General features: G+C 36.4%; 1 protein-coding gene across 2 annotated transcripts in view; it reads right to left on the bottom strand.

Moving 5' to 3' along the window:
• Window positions 1-23,269, bottom strand: part of ADGRB3 (adhesion G protein-coupled receptor B3) — a 468,567-nt gene that overhangs the window by 97,966 nt on the left and 347,332 nt on the right. For both annotated transcript variants that reach the window (XM_086744848.1, XM_086744847.1), the window contains exons 17-19: window positions 5,910-6,036; window positions 4,110-4,213; window positions 706-808 (exon numbers count right to left, since the gene is read on the bottom strand). In XM_086744848.1, coding sequence (XP_086600974.1) covers window positions 706-808; window positions 4,110-4,213; window positions 5,910-6,036 — 334 coding nt within the window. The remainder of the gene's footprint in view (window positions 1-705; window positions 809-4,109; window positions 4,214-5,909; window positions 6,037-23,269) is intronic.

Genomic DNA, 23,269 nt, shown 5'->3' with positions numbered 1-23,269 from the left:
TTTTCTATTTCAAGCTATCAAGTAGCTGTAATTATTTTTAAGCAATCACTTATTGTCACTTTTGAAAGTCGCCTAGCATCACTAGGCACGGGGCGATGCCTCAAAACACTGACACAGCCCTGCTCTACAGGAGAGAGACAAGTTGTGACTACATTCAGAAAGAGTCTGAGAACAGGTTGGTAATAAGTCAGCAACATACCACTAAGTAAGGTATGCAGGGTTATAGCTACATCAGTCAGAGATTTAACAGTTCTGCAGCTTGTTATGATGTCTCTTTCTGCACATTTTCAAGAGTAGTACTCTAACTTCTAAGCAATTTCTATTTGCATTTCAAGTACCAGTATGTTAATAAGGAGACAAAAACACTGTAGCACAATCCTATTACAACTACTATACTGAACCAGAATTTGTGCTTTTGATGTTGAGTCTTTGAACTTTTTTGCTTCAAAATTTAGTTATAAAACATAGAAATCTACCACAGAGAACACAGCTTATCCAGAGAGAACAATACCAAAAGGGATTTTTGGAGGGGAAAAAAATGACTACGAAAGATGGTAAATATTTTCCCTTGTCTGTTAATATTTTATCAAAAATGCCAAGTCCTATAAGTACAGGAGTAAATGCATGTAATTATTTTAAACTAAACAGAAATAAAACAAAGATATCAATATTTAAGTGTAAATTTAATATAATCCATCACCATACCTTGTTATGTGTCTGAGTTTGTCCAACCAGGATCAGGATATTTGATGAGATAATAGACAGGCAGAAATTGATTAGAATTATTGACCTCTCAGATCTGATGTACCTGTTCAAATAAACAAAGAGAGGGTATAACTTTTCTAAAAGGAAAACAACTAGTAAGTCTTACAAAGCTTTGATGTAATTCTTGCATGAAATATTGGAGATACTTTCAAAGGTAGGTGCTTCTTTTGAGTGCTCAAAAAGAGTATCAGGGAGCCATCACATTACAAACATAGGAACTATGATATTTTGATAGATATTCTGCAATTTCCTCTTACTATCTTGGTATATTTTAACAATAATTTCTCAATGCTTCTTTTAAAAACTTCTGGCAACACTGTTCTAACACCATACCGGTGCTAACAGGCCGGCATGCTTTCATGTCAGGAGCTTCTTAGGCTCTCTGCTCATCCCTGGGAATATCCACAGTTGACATAGGCCACTCACAATAACTTCAGCAAAAATATAGTGATTTACATAAATAGAAAATCCGATCCACAATGCACAAATAAGATGCAGGTTGGCTGACGATACTACGGCAGTGCATTTTGAAACACATTATTGGGATAACAATAACATTAATCTTGAAGTTCCATCACATTTACAAAATAATTTCTATGAAGAAACAATAATACTGTAATATCTTCATCTTCATAAGACCTAATGCCAAAAAGTAGTTAAGTTTGTACAAAACCATAAAATTATAGCAGAGAGCATTGCACAATCTCTCTTGCAAACTTATAATATCCATTTTACAAGTATGTTTAGGATGAAAACGTCAAATACTCTTATCACTAATTTCCTTACAAGAGGTAAATGTTCTCATATTTCTGTATACAACCTTTTATATGCTATAGAACAGGAAAAGAACGACTATAGTTTCAAGTGAATTGCCTTCCTGACCTGATTTTTCAGAGTTGCTAACAGTAAATGTTGACTACTAAAATAAACGAAAGTTGAGGGTGCTCAGTTCCTGTCAAGACCATGCTGTATGTTTATATATTATATGACCTATACGATATGCTTCTCACTAGAGCTTAGTTAATATTGCTGTCTCCTCCTGAGCTGTACACTCACAGCTAACACTCCGAGGAGGTCATAACAAAGGGTGCTTGCTGAAGCCACGAGAAATGCTGAACTTTGGACATGAAATGAACTGTAGTCCTTTTTGCTCAGCTATCAATTCAGTAATACAGCATTACATTTTTTAGTTAAGAAGACAGAACAACCTTGACACCACAAGCCACACTTTTCCTTAAAAGGTAACAATGTTGTTAAGGCTAGTTCTATGTGATTGCAAACAAATACAGAAAGTCTACTTCCTTTGTCTAAACAGTCAATCTGCTGCTACTTTCTAACTTGTTAACTATTGATTCACCTGGGCTAGTTCCCAACATCGAGTATTTATGGACTATAAAAGATCTTAGTGGTTGCATAAATACAGTACAAGCAGGAGCTCATAGCACTGACTTAAGCTACGAAGCTTTTAGTTTTTCTGCCAGCACACTATTCATGAACAGAAGGGAAGGGAAGGCTAAATATTTGACTGACATTGAATTTATTTTTCAGTTGGAATTTTCAGTTTAGGGGGATCAAATCAATCAACCATAAAGGAATGTTCACAAGGCCTGCTTCGAACCAGAATACCTCTGGCCCTGCCATTCAAAGGGAAGGCATGTGTTCCAAAATATAAAGACAGACACAGGGTCAAAATACCAAATTTCTCCCTACCCCTAGATTTATAAAAATAAGCATATATACATATAAGTTTCAGTGTCTCTTTTCCCTGTAGTTGCTTACTATGTACTTTTGAGAAATGTATTGAAGGTAAATTTTAACTATTCAAATGACAAGCCACTCACTCACTCACTCAAGCCACATGACACTTTCAAAATATCTCACTGACAGAACATGGAGATCTATTAGAGTTATCTCTTCTTCAACTGGATGCAGAACCCACATTAGGTTCATAACACGTCACATATATTTTTCTCAGCTTGAAGCTACCATATTAATGGAAGCACAGAATCCTATAATCACAGAATCATAGACTGTTTTGAGTTCGAAGGGACCTTTAAAAATCATCTAGTTCCAACTCCCCTGCCCTGTACAGAGACATCTTCCACTAGACCAGGTTCCTCAAAGCCCCATCCATCCCGGCCTTGAACACTTCCAGGGATAAGGCATCCACAACTTCTCTGGGCAATCTGTTCCAGTGTCTCACCACTCTCACAACAAAAAAAAAAAATTCTTCCTTACATTTAATCTAAATAATGGAGACCAGTTCCACTGAGCATGACAGTATTTCCATCCAAGTGCTAAATATATCAAGGAGTGCAAAAATAACACTGTAATTCTTCAGATGGGAATTATGTCCTGAAATACTCTCATTCTTAGCTTTGACAGACAAGAACTGTTAATTCTTATACTCTTTTTTATTATAACTTATGTAACTAGATATTCTATATTTATTATATATATGGCTAATCCTGTGAGTCTCTGTGGCTTCATAAGAGAGTGGAAGAGAAAAATATACAAAATTATCAAGCTACTTCTAAAAGTAAAATTCTATTGGTTGATTTTACATTATTCTAAAAATTGTTATTTTTGCCTATTTTTCTTTTATTGTGGAAAAAAGTTACATGAGAACTCATGTTCACTTTGATAAAATATTTATTACTTTACAAGACTTTTCCTCTTACTTTTCTATTTCTTCTACACCAATATATTGTGCTATTTCTCATGACTTCTCAAGTTAATTTTCTCCATAAATATCTATTGCACTTTTGAGTTAATCTAATATTTTAATATAGTAAACTCAAGATGGAAAGAAAGTCTGTCACTGGAATGTAACACCACACTATTTGAGACTACTTCATTTTGTGGTCTTCATTGAAATTCATTAACGTAAGTGGATAAAGTAAAAATCAGTTGACTGAACCTCCCTAAATCTGAAGTATCTGATGTGGCCCTTTGGTATGTCATTTCTACCATACAGAGGTTTTGTTTTCAAATGTAAATGGAGGAAAAGCATTCCAAGGTACAAGCCAGAAGCCTCACATGGAATATATCATATAGAAGAACCCCGTAAAATGTTTATTAGCACTATGAATATCCCACTGAATGAGCAATACCATTCTCATGGAAGAGAGGACAGAGAAGAGTGGGCTATACCATCAACAGTAGGCCAAGAGAGTAAAACTAATCAGTCACATTAACAAATTTCAGAGTCAAAATATGCACATTTTGCTATTTTTTTTCTTTTCCAAATAATAAATGCTGCATCTAATGATCTCTTTAAACTACAATTCAACTAAATATAATTATGTATTCACGTTTAGCTTTGTCAGTCCCCCTGTACATACCTCCATAGCGCTGCATAGACAACTGCTAGGGTGATCAAGGCCAAGCATGAAAGACCACTGCCTACTATTAAGGTCACTGAGGGTGTACCAGATGATTCCATGATCTGTAGGTTACAACAGATAACCATGAAGGAAACCATCCTCCAGCAATTAAAACAACAAGTCAAAAAAACCCAACAACAACAAAAAAGTAATAAAAGCAAAATGATGAAAGAAGTCATGCTGTCACAGATAGCTTTGGTAATATTACTTATGAAGCAGAAATCAACTTAATTCCAAAACTGATCTGTACATAACTCTGAGATCTGTTTAATTATGGATACATTCCTCAGAGGCCTTTGAGCTTTAAAATGCCTTATAATACCTGCATGATATTTTGAAAAATAAAGAAAGTAGCAATATTACAATGTATAAGGATGACATTAGCACAAGTTTCAACTGCTCCCCAGTTAAAATTAATTAGAATATATATTTCTCTTGAGAAACAGCAATAGTTAGAATTGTGCAGCAAACAGATAGCTTTGTTTCACTGTAACATATTAAAGATCATCCAGTAATTTGTTGCAGAATTTAGTTCACGCTTGTTGCAGAATTACCAAACTTTCTGACTTTTAATAACTTTGACTTCAATCCACTATTATCACACACTTAATTTCCTTGGGCCTCTGGTTGTCTAGAAGGAATGGCAAGATATCTATGGCAATAAGCCTTCCGTAAAGAAGCTGGAATTTAGAATTATTTCATTTGTACTCTGTATATTAATAAAAAATGAAAATAAATAAATGACCTTGAAAACACACTAGCTTTCCCTGCTGTAAAAGAAACTATTATCATCAGATATCAGGTAAGGTTTTTCTTCCCTGTGTACATGTGATCATGTTCTGAAATAGACATGGTATTTGCTAACACAAATGGAAAAAATTTAGATCTAAAAGTTTCAAAAGATACTGTGTCTGATTTACCAAAATGCTTTTTAAAGCTTTAGGGATTGTAAATTACATTTTATCAAGGTATCTTTTGTAATCCAAATAGGAGATAAGACTGATGCACTTTTAGGCCACATCTCAAGCAGAAAGTAACATTTTATTTCAACCACTTTGTTCCAAACCGATCTACTTTGCTATTAAAAGGAGTCTGATCATACGCTTCCAAAACCAGGAAAATGAAACTATGCCTTAACAGGATAACTTCACAAATATTTGCTTTTTAGGTATTTTTACCCTGAATAATACTGGGAGTGTCTGCTTATACACTCAATGTCCTCTCTTTCTCATGAAAACTTGATCATTTTTTTCTTACATCATATCAACAGACTACACAGAAAATCTGTGCTGAAAATGTCCAATGCAGATCTGCAATCTGTTTAACTACAGTATCTAGGGTTTTCCTACCAAGAGCAGTAATAAAGCCCTGCACATTCCCCTGGAAAGGCTTGCAACCTTTAAAAAGCTTGTTAAGTTGATTATTGTTCAATACAAAAGTTTTCAACACATTTGCATCACAATTAGAAGGCTTTCTCTGAAAAATTCAGAGTTTGAGAACATGCAAATTTAACTAGGATTTAGTTATATCACGGAATCTGGAATTCGTTTCTCTGAGACACTGTAGACACCAGGAGACTAACATTTGCCTACCTGCAATATTAAACAATTCCTCAATGCAACATCTGAAATATACCTGAGAGGAAAGCTCGACCAGCCCCCCCCACCACCCCAGCCCGCAGCCCCCCCCCCGCCCCCCTGCGCCCTGCTATTGCCTTTTGCATTAAAACTGGGATTTTTTTCCCCCTTTGTTACTTACTATTTCTCTAGGTTGCTGAGCCAAAATGGCGAAGGTAGAGAGACGATCACATAAGCATTTCGTATGGGATGCATCGGTAAGCACAGTTTTACATCCCTGGGTGGACCAGGTTCCCAAAGAGTCGTTCCTGCAAAGGAGAGAGAGAGAGGAAGGGGGCGGGGGGGGGGGGGGGGGAAGGAAAAAAAAAATCGGGATAATTACGCCTGACGGCCAATTCCGTGAGGAGACAATGCAGCTGAATCGCGAGGAGAGTGTAGTGTAGTTCCCGGACAGCAGAGCGGTACTTGTTGTGGGGCAGGACCGGCCCCGGCTGCGCCCCCGCGGCGCGGCCGGGCGGGGAGCGGGGCGCGGCGGGGAGCGGAGCGGAGAGGCAGGGAGCGGAGCTGTCCGGCGCGGTGGTCCTGACAGCCCGGCGCGCTGCGCTGCGCGGAGCCCCGCCAGCCGCGGCAGCAGCCGCCCCCTGCGCTGCCAGCCACCTCCGAGCCTCACCAGAGCACTGCGAAAAACTCATTGAGGGACGAGGGGGAGGCTTTTTCTCTCTCGGTTTTTTTTTTTTTTCCTCTCTCTCTCTTTTCCTACCAGCTCTGTTTCTGGCCCTTTTGTAAAAAATGTGACGGTCTTTAGTTGTAGTGTCTTTTTTCCTTTTTTTTTTTTTTTTTTTTAATCTCCCTCCCCCTCTTCCCTCGTGTATGTGGCTAGTTTAAAGGCAGATGGTCCTCAAACGTCTGTCTGGGTTATGCCAGTTGGACTGGGAGATGCCAGATCTTGTGTTCTGATGGCTATTTTTGCTGAGGATTTTTAGGTTTTTGGTTGTTGTTTTTAGTGATCAGCCTTAGAAATTTCACCCTGGAAACGGCAGTATCACATGCCTCCAACTCTTGCCTTAGCTCCAGCAGAGGGGTGGATTTCAGTACAGCAGCACAGAACATCACCAAAGAGACACACGAGTTCGCCCTCCAGACATCACTCAGTCAACTTGCCTCTCCCTAGCTCCCTCCTCCTTCTGAATTTCTTTTTCTTGGGGTGGCAGCACCACGCTAACCCCAAGCCAAAGCAATCATTTGCTGGCACCTTTCACCAACCGCCCCTAAACAAAACAAGATGATTAACACAGCCCCTGAATTCAATTAGACATTCAATATGCTAATACAAGGTCGGAAACCCACCCCAGCAGAACAATAAAAATGGTATCAACCCACGTTTTCTTTGTGCAGGCAAGGAGAGGGAGAGACAAAAAATCATCTCTCCCTTTTCCTGAGCTGCAGCAGGGGGGAAATCATTTCTACAGGAAAAAGGGGTTGATTTCAAATAAAGCAAACCTATTATGTTTACATATGTTATGTTTAGAGAAAACAACTGGGTTTCTTTCTTCTTTTTTTCTCCTCCTTTCACGTTCAGGGAGCAACTGCAGCGACTCTACTGCCAGCAGCAGCGTGCGAGCTGTCAATTCCTGTCCATTCCACCTCAGGTCACTAAATGACTTGAAAAAACAAAAACGAAGGTGGAGGAAACAGTGTGGGGGAATAGTAATTTCCAACCCCTGTGATCACCCTTGTTTCACCTCTTCTGCCTTGACAACCCACCTTTCTGAGTGATTCAGCCTGGGCCCTCATGCAGAGGCAATCTGTTATCCCAAGCCTGCTCTCAAAGTGCAGTTCACCCCAGCCCACCTCAGCATTTTGCACCACTAGTTTTTGAACACACACCAGATGTAACCCTTAAACACTATTGTCTTTGAAACAGTACTCTGTAATAAACAAAACAAACAGCAACTGAGGGAAACAATTGAGAGAAAATCACCAACTCTTCAAGCCAGTAAAGTTGTCTATTAGCTTTTCTTCACAAAATGTGTCTTTCAGAGAGCCACAGGCTAAATCAACACCCACTTTCAAAAATATAGTTAGATTCCAAATTCTGAAGCATTATCTTCTGGATAACTTCACCAACTTATTTTATTAGCTTTCATGTATCTTATCTTATTGTGACACATAGTTAAGGCCAAATGAAATGCATTTATCTGTGCTGATTAAATATTAAAGAATGATAGCTGAAGAGAAATTGACATGTTTTAAAACAAAAGGATGGTATTATTCATCCTAAGAATATGATTTAACATATTGAATTCACCTCATGCTGAAAAGCACTGGATGCACAACACATACAGTTAGCAGTAAATCCTTGCAGATGGTGTCCAATGCACAGTTAGACAAGTTCTAATTATAAAAGGTAGACAACCACAGAGACCAGTTTAACTTAAAATAAAACATCTGTTACAATTACAATTGTATTTAAATTAGTATAAATCATGGGCAGTCCACCAGGTTTAGAGGGGCTTGTTCTGCTCTTCAAGTTGCTTGCACAAATACAAAATTCCAGTCCTACATTACCTGAGCAGTTCACTGTGGTAGTGTATCACCAGATATTACAAATACACTACTTGTTTTGCAAAACTTCTTGAATACTACTGAAAAGTTTAGTGGAATTTCCAAAAGCACTCTGAAATTAAGAACGTGCTTTAACTGAATTTAACAATAAGACATCCATTGACACGGCAAGAACAGAGTCAGTCTAATACGGACACTTTTTACACTTCATTGTTCATTTTTTTCACTGATATAGTTTAGTTTCTTGCCTAGCAGCATTATATTTGAATAAGTAACAGATGAAAATTCAGTGATTAAATATGGTATCTCTCTCTCTTTTCTAACCAATGTAGTTTTTTAAAAAAGAATCCTCATTAATAAACATATTTGCAGCCTGTTGAAATTATGGCTGATGGAAGCTGTGCAGTATGTTATACTAAGTCCACGAAGGAGATGGAATATTGAGCAGAATCCACAAGAAAAGTGTAACTGCAATCTGTTGCATGACGCTCATGCCTGTGGAACAGTAAACGTATGATTACTAACTCACTCAGAGATGCTGGACATTTTGACTTGCCAACATAAAATCAGTATTTGGTTTTAGGTATGAAGTAAATAAGAAATGGAAATATGGAGTTAAAACAGACTATTATATTTAGTACTTCTCAATTATACACTTTTTATGAAGTCCTCCATCTATGATCTGTCCCTCTTATAATGCAGCTCTTCTCGGCCAATCAGAATCTATCCCGTATTTGGAAGTATCATTCCTTTTTTGTGTGATTTTCTACGTGTCTTACATTTAAGGTTATCATATGAATATGCAAAAGGGCACTATTATTCCTGAGGATCTTTCTTATTATGCAGAAAGCCATAAAGGAGTGACAGGTACTATTAACACATGTTCTATTTATATCAAGGAAAATTATCAAATTGAAAATACGTAGCAAATATAGATGTAGGTTCATGCCCATTATTGGCAATTTTGTACTGTTCCACTGAACTACAGATGATTTAACCAACCTGGCAGAATTCCCATGATATAAGCAAAGGAAATCCCAAGAAGCATAGACTCACCATTGCAGATCCTGTGTCATCCTGCAGCTGAGGCAGGGGAAAAAGCAGAGGAAGCAGGGAAGTAGGGGAAAAAGTCTAAATAGGATGCAATTTGGGCCCATGGATCTATGGCTAATGTGGCATTAGCACCAAAAAAAGTCAGCTCCAACGTTTGCCTATGAGTGTGCCCTTCCTTCTCAGGGTAGTCTTACAGTTAGAGGAATGCCAGAGAGTCTTTTCAAAACCCTGTCAGAGTTTAACGTAAACTTCTTAGCTCTAGTCAAGAATTTGGAACATACAGTGCAACGCAAATTATGGCCAAATGATGTACAGAAAAGTATTTTAATCATGTATGATATAGCAAAAATGTGATTTTTACTCTTTAATAATATATTATGCAATATTGGATGATATATAAGCGATGCTCACTACTGAAAACAATGATGTGGCTGTCTCAGATATTGAAATGGAAATGTAGTTTATAGGATAGGAACATTTTTGTAGAATAAAAGATTCATTCACAGACATAACTGCCAATCTGACACAGACTGAAGATCAAGTCACATCTGATATGCTAGCAACTAGGTTTCCCTTATTTTGCAGTATTTTTCTTGGTCTCCTGACATGGTTTACAACTTACTATTGACATGTTTTATTAAAATTAATAATATAAAAGTGTTACTAATTGCATTGTTTCATCTACTTTAACATATTGATGAATAAAAATCAGCTACGACATTGCTGTCAAAACCACTCACTGAGTAAAGGACTTCACCTTGTAACATACACTGTCTACCTTATTAGTTTACTTTGAAGAATTTTTTTTCAGATGAAAGATTTTTTTTGGAGGGAGATGCTGTGACATGGAGAAAAAGGAAATAAAAAATACTGTTAAATATTTTCTCCATACTGGCAACTAGTGACCCAAGTAGTTGCCTGGGTTTTGATCATCATGGACGAAGAGTTAACATCTTGGCTACACAAATATGATGACAGCTTACTTGAGTAATTTCTTCAATGATTGATATCTGTGGTTAAATTAGGATGAGAAACCTTTTCAACCATTAAGTTACATTACTTAAATGACAGCAAGAAGTTGCTATTTAAATATTTAAAACCAGGTTTGTAAAAAGCAAACTAAACAGAAGTTAAGGAATTATAACAGCTCCTGAGACAATTTTAAATCTCCCCATTTTTGGGGTGTGTACATTATTAAACCTTTTTTTTTCTGTTCATCTAGGTGCTGTGTTTCCTTTAGGACAGACTTTGGCATTCCAACTCTATTCTCAGTAAAGAATGACATAAAATGATGAGAAGCGCAGGGAAAATGCAGATATAAGAATATTTTAGCCTAGCAAAAGATAGGAAATAAGCTCATGGCCCTTATGAGTAGCAGATTGTGTACGTCATTGTGCCTGTTCAGATGTGCTGGCTGGCTCATTAGTGAAGATAAAGTCCTTCCAGCACCTGCTTACTTCTTTACACCTGGACCTAAAATCCCAGGGAAGCCATAGGGAAGGTTCAACTGCAGGCATCTCCTTTCACCTGTGTGTGTCCATATGTCTGAGACATGACCTAACTCTTAGTATGCATAATTTCTACTGTGATCAATCTTACCCCCACCAGTAGTATATGGCAACATCTAGTTTATCCCCCCAGTTTTTCCAAAAGCAAAAAAAAAACCAAAAACCAAACCAACAAACCAAAAAAAAACCAAAACCCACCACAAAGAAAAGATGGATGCAAACACATCTTCCTTAACAATGTCACACATAAAACTGTAGTTTAACAAAGTATTGTTTACACTGAAATTGTTAATACGATTAACATTATATCATTAGGACTTGGGGCTTTTTTCCCCCCTCAAACAATTTAGAAAAACTAATGCATGAAATCATGGAAATTAAGAGAAACAGAATGGACAAAAATAACTGTCTTATAACTACATATATAAAATATTGTAAATGTCCCAAAAAGGATGTCTGAATTTTTGTGGTATCAGAAGAAAAAGCTGGGTGATGAACATCTTGCAGTTGGGTCTCCAACCAGAAAAATATGGGGAGTTAATTTTCCTACAGAATAAGGCTGCTTTTCCAATTCAGACATTGAATTGTTTATTCTTCCTCAATGACGTGTTTCTGAATTTATTTATTTTTTTCCAGAGAAAGTAGAAATCTCTCAAAAACTAAATTTATTGCTGATCTTTATATAAAAAATAAATCCTATTTGAATATTTTTTTTCTTGTAAAATAAATATGCATTTGGGCTGGAAATCAAGTTTTATTCCAATGTTATCTAAATGAGATGTGATATTAAACTCTAAAAAGTAGATTTTCTAACAGAGCTATTGTAATTATAAGCACACATTGTTACAGTAACTTTCTAAAAATTTACAACTCATTGGGAAGATAAAAAACTGCCTTGGTTATCCATTTGACTACTATATACAAATGATTCATCAAAAGAGGAGCTATAGAAGTGAGTATTAATGCTTGGAGGAATATTTTATTGCTCTTTAGAACTTTTCTGTCCATACAGTTTAGGGCATGATCCAGCACGCAGTGTGCATAAGCTGCGCTGTAATCAGTAGTCACCCAGTCACTAGCATGCTGCAAATGTATCAAAGTGGAAAAGGAAATTCCAAAGGGCTGCTATGATAAAAACGGTATGAGACAAAAACTTGGAGTTTCCTGCCTTCTACTACATAGGTCTTGATAACTGATGCTCTGTACCACTGCTACAACGCAGACTTATCATTATTGGAGTTACAGGATACATTTATGTTTTTTAATAACATCAGTCAATCCACACTCATTCAGCTCTATTGCTGTATTTTAAGGAGCCTAATGGATGGACATTTGACAAAATCATTCTCCTCCCTTTCCCAAGATTATAGAGAAAATCTCCTAAGAAGATGAGTATTGGTGCATCAAAAAAAATTGAGAGAAACAAATTGCTTTCCACAGCTTCATGTCTGTCTGACCCTGTAGATGCTCTCAGAGAAAGTAGCACAGGAGTGAGTACTGGACGTTCCTACTAGGTACATTCTGGCAAAGAACATTGGTGTCTGCTAAGGATTTATTAGAACTATGACTTCTTTCCCCATGGACCTCCATAAAGAATGGAGTAGAAAAGAGGCCATACTTCCCTTCCAGGATATCTTGTCCCAAGATGATGATTTCCTAGAAACTACAGGAATCAACAGAAGGATATTTTTATTTTCATTTAAAAAAATAAAATTGAAACAAACTGGTCAACTCTGCTACAAATTCTGAAGTGAACTGCTCTCTTCCTTCCTTCCTGATGAAGTCAAATTTATTTAGTATCAGTCTGTACGCTAACTTTGTCTTGCATTTCAATACAATTTTGCTATACACCTGATAATGCTGAATGACCAAGACAACAAGGATCATGTTACATTTTGCAAGTGTGCATTATTTAACTGTGGGTATGTTTATGCCCTTCTTTTAAGTTGCTGTATGGTGTAATTGGTTTCTTGAGGAAAAATCATGTCGAGACTTGCTATGTTAAAAGGTGTATTCTCAAAGTTCACAGTTGTGAGTTTAGTAGCATTTTGGATATGTCTAAAATTGCTCAGTTTCAACTACATTAATTTTATAGGATAACATTATTAGATATTTAGTAGAAAAAAAAGATTGAGTTCAACAAATATTTATTAGTTTTCAGTCCTCACAAAATCAGTAAAATCTTTCATATCGGTTTGTTCAGGCTATAAATAATTATGTAGATTTATGGTGATATAAGGAAAATTTGTCATGTAGTATTTTCCCAATGATCAACTTGTGAAATCACTCACACTGTACTATTATTCATAGGGATGCCTAGCAAATAGGATCCTTGTAAATTGTATATCGTCAAGGGCTGGAAAAGATTAGGGGCTCAGAAGCTTAACCTGAAAGTTAAGAATGTCAAAGTCTGGATCAGGGTTGTAGCTATCATTAATGTTTCTTCCAAATGGCAAGATTAGCAATAAAGCACAGTATCATTAGTTCAAGTTTCAAGGCTAGCTACAACCAGCAAGGAGAGGAACAAGGGTGAAAGGGAATTGATACGGGGAAGAAGAGAGGCTGGGCTTCCATCACTGTTGGTGCTACAACATCCTATGCTATTCTAGATTAAATGGCCAGATAAAACTAAAAACAGTACATGTCCAGCCTCCTCAGAGAGTGCTACAAATTAGGCTCCAGAGATGCCCACCATAATGTAGGAAGAAAGTTAAGCCACAAAATGAGAATGGCAAAAGCAAACATGTTAAGTGGTCAGGTACTGAAATTATGCTCATTGCTCTGGTGAAGCAAAAGAGAGCTGATCTCCCTTTTAGAGCTAGGTGTGTACATGCTACCTTTCAAAGTCTGCAGTTAGGTTTCACATCAAAGATGTCCAGTGGAGAGCTCCTTTTATCTAGCAGCTCAGTGGTTGTGAGATAAAAGAGGTGAGTTCAATTTCCTTCTCTGCATGAGGGGTGTTGAACAGATACTTTGCAGCAGATGACCTAACCCCAGACTACAGTATATTCTGGTGTGATAGTACCCTCGTCCCTTCTTGTTGAAGCAGGTGCTCAGTGAACAGAACTACACATTGGGCCAGAAGGTGAAACAAAGCACTAACCTTGTAACTGAACTGCAGGAAGACAGGGATTGGCACCTGCATTCCAGTTCCTGCTCCACTCAGTATGACTTACTCAGCAGATTGAGCATCTAAACATCAGTGTTACAATTTCTCCGAAGAACCTCAGGTTTCACACATTTCTTCATATCTTAGCTGCATGACTAAGACGCCTGCTGGTTATCAGCTTCTCCTCCCCTGGATCTTGTGATAACATTTGCTGCTCCTACACAATTCTACTGTGTATCCTACAACTCTTGTTACCTGTTGGGTTCTTTGAAGAACAGGCTGTGGAGCTATGGCAACTGGAGATTATTTGTCTCAGTGTCCAATTTTAAAAAAAGAATTAAAGATATTTTTCTGTCCACTTACACTTTGAAAGCAAACTTAACTCAAGCCAGGCTGAGATAAAACAAAAAACCAAACAAAAGGACATAGTTACAAACGTTTATAAGACACAAACAAACAAATAAAATAAACCTGACATTTGCTCTAGTGACACAAGGATTATGTCAGCAGTATGTCTCCCCTTTTATCTAGCTCTTATTCTGCAAGATTTCCTAAATATCCAGTTTATAAAAAGTTTTATTTTCTGTATACGTTAAGCCTCACGTTATGTCCTTTTCCTTGTATAAGACACTTGCTTTGTATAACCAATCCTCTTTTGTAAGTTCTCCCTAGGAGTCTAAACAGATCTAATCTGTTTTTCCTCAAATGGATTGATTTTTTTTTCTTATTTGGGAGATAACCTGGCCATCTCTCTTAATTAAAAAAAAAAAAAAAGTTTTTTTTTTTTCTTCCTTAGAGATGTCTTTTTGTTAGATTAGATGTTATCTTGTGTACCTGACCGGCCAATTAACAACTACTTCAATAAAACTAATCCCTATCTCTCTATTCTCTCTTTGGTGAGTCAAGACTGCACCCTGATAGAACCTGCACCGAATCTTTTAGAATCTTTTATTGCTTATCAGGTTGCACATTAAAATCACATTTGATACAAATACCTCAACAGAACAAAGGCATACAGCTTGCTATTGGCTCTTGACTGAGACTAGACACATAGTAATCAGTCAGTTAGAGGTGACAAGAGGTTTGTAGTGACTGATGCTTCGATTGGGTATCTTCTATTCAGTTAAATTCTTAATTACAAATTGTAGAAGTGAGTAATCTTTCCCTTTCAGACAATCAATATTTACTTATAGTATGAAAGAATAGGACTAATTGTGAACAGAGGGAATTAGAGAAGCTTCCTTATTCCAAAATGCCCTATATACTGGAGATTTGATGATTCATCCCGAAAAGGTTTGGAATTTTGCAAGCACAGATGAGACCTCCCCTTGGGTAAATCTCTCCTGCCCCAGGTGAAGTTTCTAACCATTGAACTGTTGCACAAAAGAATTATAGTATAGTCTCCATACATGTGCTGTCCATGTTTTATGTAGCAGCCAATTAATTGCTAAGTCAAGGCCACAGTCAAGAATGACGAGGATGTGTTTCTGCATCTTGATGAAAGTTAATGCTGAAGAAGTTCTGAGCATAAAGCATGAAGGGTTGGTGGCTAAGCAGTTTAACATATAATGCACAAGAAGCTCTGGATTTAGCATTCTCTAGAGTTGTACGGTGACTGGAAAGGAGGTCTGACAAAGCCCAATAAGGACTGAAATGCCTATAGTGGTAGGTATCTGCCTATCTCATATAATAACTGAGACTTCATTAAAATGAGGCAATGCAAAAAATCTGTACAAGCAGTTGAGATGCAGTGACTTTGTATATGACTAGCTGATAGCAAATGTAATGCAATATAGCTAAACACAAAGCTTTCTTACAGTGTTGTTTACGATCTGATTAAAAATCAAAACTAAACAACCCAGATGTTGTTAAAGATGACAGATGTAAGCTATACACTGAAAACTCTGTAATTCACAGGGAAAAAATTCTATGACATTATAAAATGTTGTGTTTTAACCCCAGCTGGCAACTGAGCACCAGAGAGCCACTCGCTCACGCTCCCCATAGTGGGAGGGGGTAGAGAATTGTAAGAGTAAAAGTAAGAAAACTTGTTAGTTGAGATAAAGGCAATTTAATAGGTAAAGCAAAAGCTGTGCACACAAGCAAAAAAACCCAAGGAATTCATTCACTACTTCCCATCGGCAGGCAGGTGTTCAGCTGTCTCCAGGAAAGCAGGGTTCCATCACACATAACGGTTACTTGGGAAGACAAAACCCCATAACTGAACATCTTCCCCTTCCTACTTCTCCCAGCTTTCTATGCTAAGCATGATGTCATATGGTATGGGATATCCCTTTGGTCAGCTGGGGTCAGCTGTCCCAGCTGTGTCCCCTCCCAGCTTCTTGTGTACCCCCAGTCTACTCGCTGATGGGATGGTGTGAGAAGCGACTCTGTGTAAGCACTTTTCAGCAATAACTAAAACATCCCTGTATTATCAACACTGTTTCCAGCACAAATCCAAAACATAGCTGCATAGTAGCTACTATGAAGAAAATTAACTCTACCCTAGTCAAATCACAATAATTTTCACTTTTTAGAAAAATGATTTTTCACTTTTTTTTAACATTTCGGAAAATCATTGTGATTGTAGAGCCAAAGAAAGTCAAGTACAGATTTAGGAAACAGAGACTTTCTTGTTAAAAGAAATAGAAGATACAAGAGGCACCTCCTTAATGTAAATTTTAGACTCTTCTAAGCTGGTCTTAGCCCTGATGTTCTTGCCTTTCAGTAAGGCTTATACATTTAAGACTTATTAATGTGTCTGCTCTGCTTCCAAACTCAAAATGGTTTGAATGTAGCCACTTTGGAGTGCAGTTAGAGGAGCTACTGCTCATCTGAATCTCCCTGAGTGGATGTATTTACTAACGAACTGCCCAGTAAATTACACCAAAGTGTCACACTTTTTAATACCACTTCACACCTGTGTAACAGTAGTGTTGCCTAAAACAAAGTCAACTGAGAATTATAATCTCCAGAGATATAATCTGAACTGTTCCACTATGGTTTTTGCTAGGAATGCCTAGTATAGAGGCTAGAAGAAGGAGATGTGCACCACACTACATCACAACATCAGAAAATAGATGCTTCTATATTTCATCTGGAAAATGCTGGGAAAAGAATGAGGGTCTGCACTGTGCCGTGTGTGGACACCGAACTTTGTGTATCAGGGATGATGCTGACTCAATAGTATAAGGGCACATGTTGCAGAGGAGGCCATTACGGTGCACAAAGTCCAATGGATTCTGTGGACATGCTCTGAATTTCATCTCTACATGTGCAATATGTCTGATGCATCCACAATGCAACAGACAATCTGCATTTGTAACAACCACATATCTGGAAGTCTCAGAAAAATTTCCTGCACTGAACAGTGGCAATATAGGACTTAAGTCCTCTTACTCCTCTGGTAAATCCATTTCAGCTAGTCATGTGTCAGTTAGATTGTGTGTTCAGACAAACGTGACTGCTGGCATTAAAAACTATATAAATCAGTTAAGAAGTTGGATAAGCGCTTTTATTTCAGTCTAAAAAATATGGATAGAGGAAGTGCTGGGGAGTATGCGCCTTAACTAGACGCAAAAAAAAAAAAAAGCCTGTCTGAACAAATGAGAAAAGCTTACTAGCCTATCTACTTTCTTCCACATCCTGAGATTATATTTTGTTTGTGTGTGTCTTCCTTGTGGGAAACAGCACAAGAATTCCTGATGTTCTGCAGGTGAAGGGGTTGTAATAGTGAGCTTGTTTACTTTGGACTGATGAAGTTGGTGTAATCTTCAGCCTTCAGGTATGATAGAAAAGGACTGAAAAGTGTCCCAAAATAATCAGTTTTAATGCACTAATAGTCTACCCACATTACATAGCACCTTTCAGCTGATAGTGTTAAAATGACAATGTCATCCTGAATCTCAATATGAGGCACAGAAAAATTAAGAGATATCCCTATGACTCAAGACCAAAATAAAAATGTGTAGGTAAATTACTTCTAGACTCAAAAGAAAATGCAGCCAAATATAGTGCTATATTTATTTCCTTCCATCTCCATATGGAGGTCTTATACATTATTTTTTATGCTTACAACATTATATCACAGAATATTGAAAGTATATGTATCTAATACATACACAGTAAAATTATTCAGTTAATGTTGCAGCTTTTGCAGAATGGAATTAACTCTTATTGGCATGAAAGACGTATCACAAGCTATCTGTCTGTCTCTATGTGACATGTCACATAGATGTGGCATGCTGTAGTTGAAAACTCCAAATCTGAAATGTTATTCCTTTCAGTCAGATATAGTGTTACACGGAGAAACTGCTACACCATCTTCTTACACTTTGAAGTAATTTGCATTCTGTTATGTTCTCATGCTACTTGATGTCTTAAAAGTGCAATAAATAAAGAATACAATTAATTTAGATTACACTACTTGATCTGAATTATATACAGACTACTTAGTATATGAAGCGTATTAGCTAGAATATATCTCCTAGAAATTACATAATGATGAATGCAATTACAATCATTGTCTGTGCATATACAGTATTCAGGGAAAGTAATGAATTCACTTCATGTCAGTGCGTGCTGTATATTGATTGGACCTGTCAGCTTCAATGGAGTAACCTCAGTATAACTCACATCAGAACCTGGCACTATATTTTGATCTCTCAGACAGCTAAATGATATCTAAAATTACATATAAGCAAACATCTTTCTATCGACTATGCATTGCAGAAAACTTATTCATATATTTTAATTCAAAGACGCTAGAGCATGTCAAGTGCATGATGTGTTCTTCAGTTATATTAGTTTTCGGCAGGGTTTGGAAATAGCAAAAGAGAAAATATGACTATGCCACTCTAAAAAAGTCTATGGTATGCCCACATTTTGAATGCAGAATGCAGTTCTCATCTCCTCCTAACTCAAACAGATCTAGTGGAACTAGGAAAGCTATAGGGAAAGGGGACGAGGGGACAGAAGAAATGGGACAGCTTCCATAAGGTAAGTCTTTCTGATCTGGGTAAGAGATGGTCAAGGGAGGTCTGATAAAGGTCTGTAAGAGTGCCATGGTGAAAATGAACCAGAAATGATTGTTTGTTTTTCTTTGTAATATAAAAGATCTATGGGCATTAAATGAAATTATTAGGCTGTATATTCAAAACAAACAATAGGAGGCATTTTTTTTTCTCACAGGGCGTAGTTAAACTGGAAATTGTTGCCACAGGAGGTTATAAATGACAGAAGATTATGCAAACTGAAAGAGTGATTAGATAAATTTACAGACAACAAATCTTTTAAGGCTACAGCACACAAAGATAAAAAATCTGACTGTTCATAACAAACCTGTTGGAACTTGGAAGGCATGCCAGGGGAACTTCTACTACATTAGTACCTTGTTCTTAAACATTCTTCTAGGCATCTGTTAACAGCTACCGTGTCAGGCAAGATGCTGGGGCTAGACTGATCTTTTGCCTGTTCAACCTAGCTTACTCCTTGTTTAAAGGTTTTGCTTTCAATTTAATCACATCTCAGCTTGTTGGTTGTTTCATATTAAAACTAAAACATACTGCTGAGATAGCAGTATCTTAGCTGAGCTTCAATATAATGCTGAGGTACTATGACACCCTAAATTTACAAATTCATTTTCTTGGCATCACATAAGCGGACATTGAACAGAATTAAATCTTTACTGCTTTGCATTAATGTTTTGTCTCATATGAAAGACAATTTCTTATATGCCTAATTTTATAGTGTAGAATTACAATTTTACAAGTGTACTCACATCCTGAAATATTTCATAGCATTGTATCAAGATAGACAGGATATGCATGTGTGTGTATACGTAGATAACAGACATAGATCACAGGTGTTGCAATGGTGATATTTGTTACTAAATCTCATCTGATTTTGATACACTTCATAGAATCTATTTTTAGATTTTCCCTAAAGACAGCTTCACACTTTTATTCTGTGCATGATCTTAACTGTTAAGCATTAACAAAAATGTTTGCTTCTTTTCTTCACAATCTTGCCTTTCTCTATATAAAATTATACCTCCTGACCCTTAGAATGGTCAAGTTTTAATCCCAAGCCAGTAACATCTCTCTGTATTTAAAAATGTCACTCTTTTAAGTCCAATACCTAGTAGTCCTGCAGGGCTAGAGGCAATAACTTGTAAAGGGGAAAATTCTCAACTTTCCAATTGGACACACAGACCTTGCTTCTAACCTTGCAGGGCTGTCAGCTATCAAACTTTGAAGTCATGACATTTTAAAGAAAATGTATAGAGGAGTTATTTTATAGGAACAGAAAACCATTTTTAGCTTGCTTTAGGAAGTTTTTATTGCTCTATTTTTCCCTATGCTTTCAATGAGTAAAATATGTAGTTTTACAGGTGGATGTGTATTAAACCAGTACTAATAAATGCTTTAAAAAGTCTAATTTATTCTAAAGGTTATATGATGTAAATTTATGCAAAGATGATAGCACTTGTGGTAAAATGGAAAAATGAAACACCTAAGGTCAGAAATACAGAAATATCTTATGGTTGTGCTTTAATGTCTAGTGTCTTTCTATCTTTCAAGTCATCTCACTTCAAAATTAATATGATTGCAGCACTACATGAATTAAGCCATCCTTCATTTTCAGTGATATGTTAATTAATATCCATATGTAGTACAATGCAAACTGGATTTTTTTACAGATTCCTATCAAAGACTTTTAACAGCACTGGTACTACTACTTTAATTCTTGATGAGATGCTAAAAAAATGTCTGCTTTGGAGAAATATTAGTACACTTACTTTAAAGCTGCAAATATTTTGCTGCTCCATAGTTCTAAGTTTCACAAATTTCCAATTTTCAACTCATTTAAATATAAAAAAATCAAAATTAATAGACTGTAAAGAGAATGAATTCCACTTTTATTGAACTAATTTTCTTCAAAGTTTGGTTTGTTTTTAAAGTTGGCAATTTTAACTCAAATAACTTTCTATCTGTGAGAAAATTATTTTAAAATTCACATGTTTAGTGCAAGAAATGGAATTAAAAAATTCCATAATCCATTGGTTTTCTAAGACCATGTTTCAGCATAATATTTAAATATGTTTATAACTTCATATGCCAGTGATTTCAGCAGATTTACTCGTATATTAAAAGGTAGTCACATGCTCAACTTTCTTGTGAAATCATAGCCATTTCCACTTTAGTATCAAAAAATAGAAATTACTTAAGCTTCAAAATAGGCCTTTAAAGTAATTAAGGATCACTGGTCACGTATTCCGGATAGCAAAATTCTATGCTGCTGTATTAGATAATCAGAGCAGATTCTTCTGTCCTCTAAATCATAACAATCTTAAAAACAATATAGACTATACATATTACATTGTAACTTAGGCTATGGAAGAGCTTACTTCTTGAATTGATTATTCATTCAAATAATTGATTATTATAATATTGGTACAATTTGTATTAGTAATATAAATCAAATAAAAAACTGTAAACAGATTTATGCTAATTGAATACCTTCTTGCAACACTTAGCAGAATTAAGAATCAATTCCAACTCAAATGAAAATAATAATCATAATCACAGAAACATACTTATCTATCAAAACATGTTTTAAAGGTCTCTCTATACATGTAATGTAATTCCTTTCTCTTATCAGCCCCTCCCCTCCAATTTTTAAAAGAAAAATGACTGATAATGCATCTTCTAATTTCCATTATTTATATCTATTTGGCTTGATGTTTCTCAAATACTACAGTTCCCAAGAGAAGTCATTTGAAGTTCAGAGTACCCATACAAGGTCATGAGTACGACTTGTGCTGAATATCCAGGAAAAGATTCCCCTTTATTTATCTGTTGACAACATAAATAGGCAATTAAATATTTGCTAGTAGTTGCAAAAAATGCTTCTTTGTTAAGCAAAGTTAATGCTAACATTGTCCCACTTAATTGTCAGTCATTACTGTTCAATGTCACTGGGAAAGGTACTTTTACTGGGAGAAAACCCAGTGCAAGTCCCAGCAGAAGTCAGCAGATTGCAAGAGAGACCATTCTGCAGCACTTTCTACCTGGAGACTGCAGCTCTTCCATGAGTGGAAGCATGTGAAACTCATGAAATGTTTCACTGCCCATGTGAAACCATTCAAATGGTGAGAGTTCCATGGAAGTAGCTACTAGAAAAATGGACACTTACATTTGAGAGAAAATATTACTGATGCAGCTGCCCTTGTGCTATCCATCGTGTAAAAGTGAGAAGTGTGGCATAAAAGGGCATTGCTGGGGATATAAGGGTAGGGATGTAGCTCAAGAAGGACCACGGCCAGGATACTGGATCAACCAGAAGAAAAAGAAATACTGCAGCACTTGAGCTGGATGTCTGGAAAAAAAGGGAAACTTATTGCATAACGCCTCTCTGTATATTCTGTCCAACAAATTCTTTTATGTCTGTACAAGGCAGATGGCACTTTAATTAAAGGTTCTGTAAACTTTCCCAAAACATCTTTGTGATTTCTGTGTTCAGCATACTCATGCACCTCCCCCAGCAAATTAACAGGTTTTCAAATATTTTACCCTTATTTAACAATGATACATGGGAGCTTCTGTTCGATGAATGAAGGGCGAATCCAGCACCACCTACGTAATGTTAATATATGTTTTGGTCAAGTCTATAGCAACTGTGGTAAATACAAAGTGTGATGGTAAAACTGAGGAACGGGATAAGAACATGAGGGAAAATTGTCTTGGACATGAAGAATAAATATTTATGGTTTTATGGCAAATAAGGTTAATACCAATTTTTACTTGTAATTGCATTACAAGCTTATGTTGCAGAAAGACATATTGATTTGTCTACTATATCAGGAAATATTTTTAAAAGAGCTGTGGATGCCCCTTATTTTACTTTCAGTAGTGAATTTAACATCTTAGCATATTTGATTTTTTTCTCCTTAAAACAATTTTAAAAAGCATCAGGTCCACAGGGAGAAAAAATAAAATAGTGTTCACACATAGAGAAAAACATGCAGCAAACAGTTCCTCCTCCACAAAGCAAAATAATTTCTAGAATGAGTTACAGAGATACGTGCCTTTTTTTTTTGTCTGAAGCCAATATATTTTCTGGTAGATTGCTTCAGTAGAAAAAAAAATATTAAAGTGGATTTTTTAAAGTTAATTGGAAAAAAATAACAAAACTGTGAATAGGAATTTATCTCAAATTACAAAAACCAGGTGTATTCATAAGCACAACATTTTCCTCAAAACACTTAATTTCTGATATAAACATAAATTGAGGCAGACTTTTAAT

Source organism: Chlamydotis macqueenii, chromosome 3 (assembly GCF_036417535.1).
Source record: "Chlamydotis macqueenii isolate bChlMac1 chromosome 3, bChlMac1.mat, whole genome shotgun sequence".
NCBI classification, from domain to species: Eukaryota; Metazoa; Chordata; class Aves; order Otidiformes; family Otididae; genus Chlamydotis; species Chlamydotis macqueenii.
Note: the sequence above shows the minus strand (reverse complement) of the source record. Positions and strands in the feature narration are given on the sequence as shown.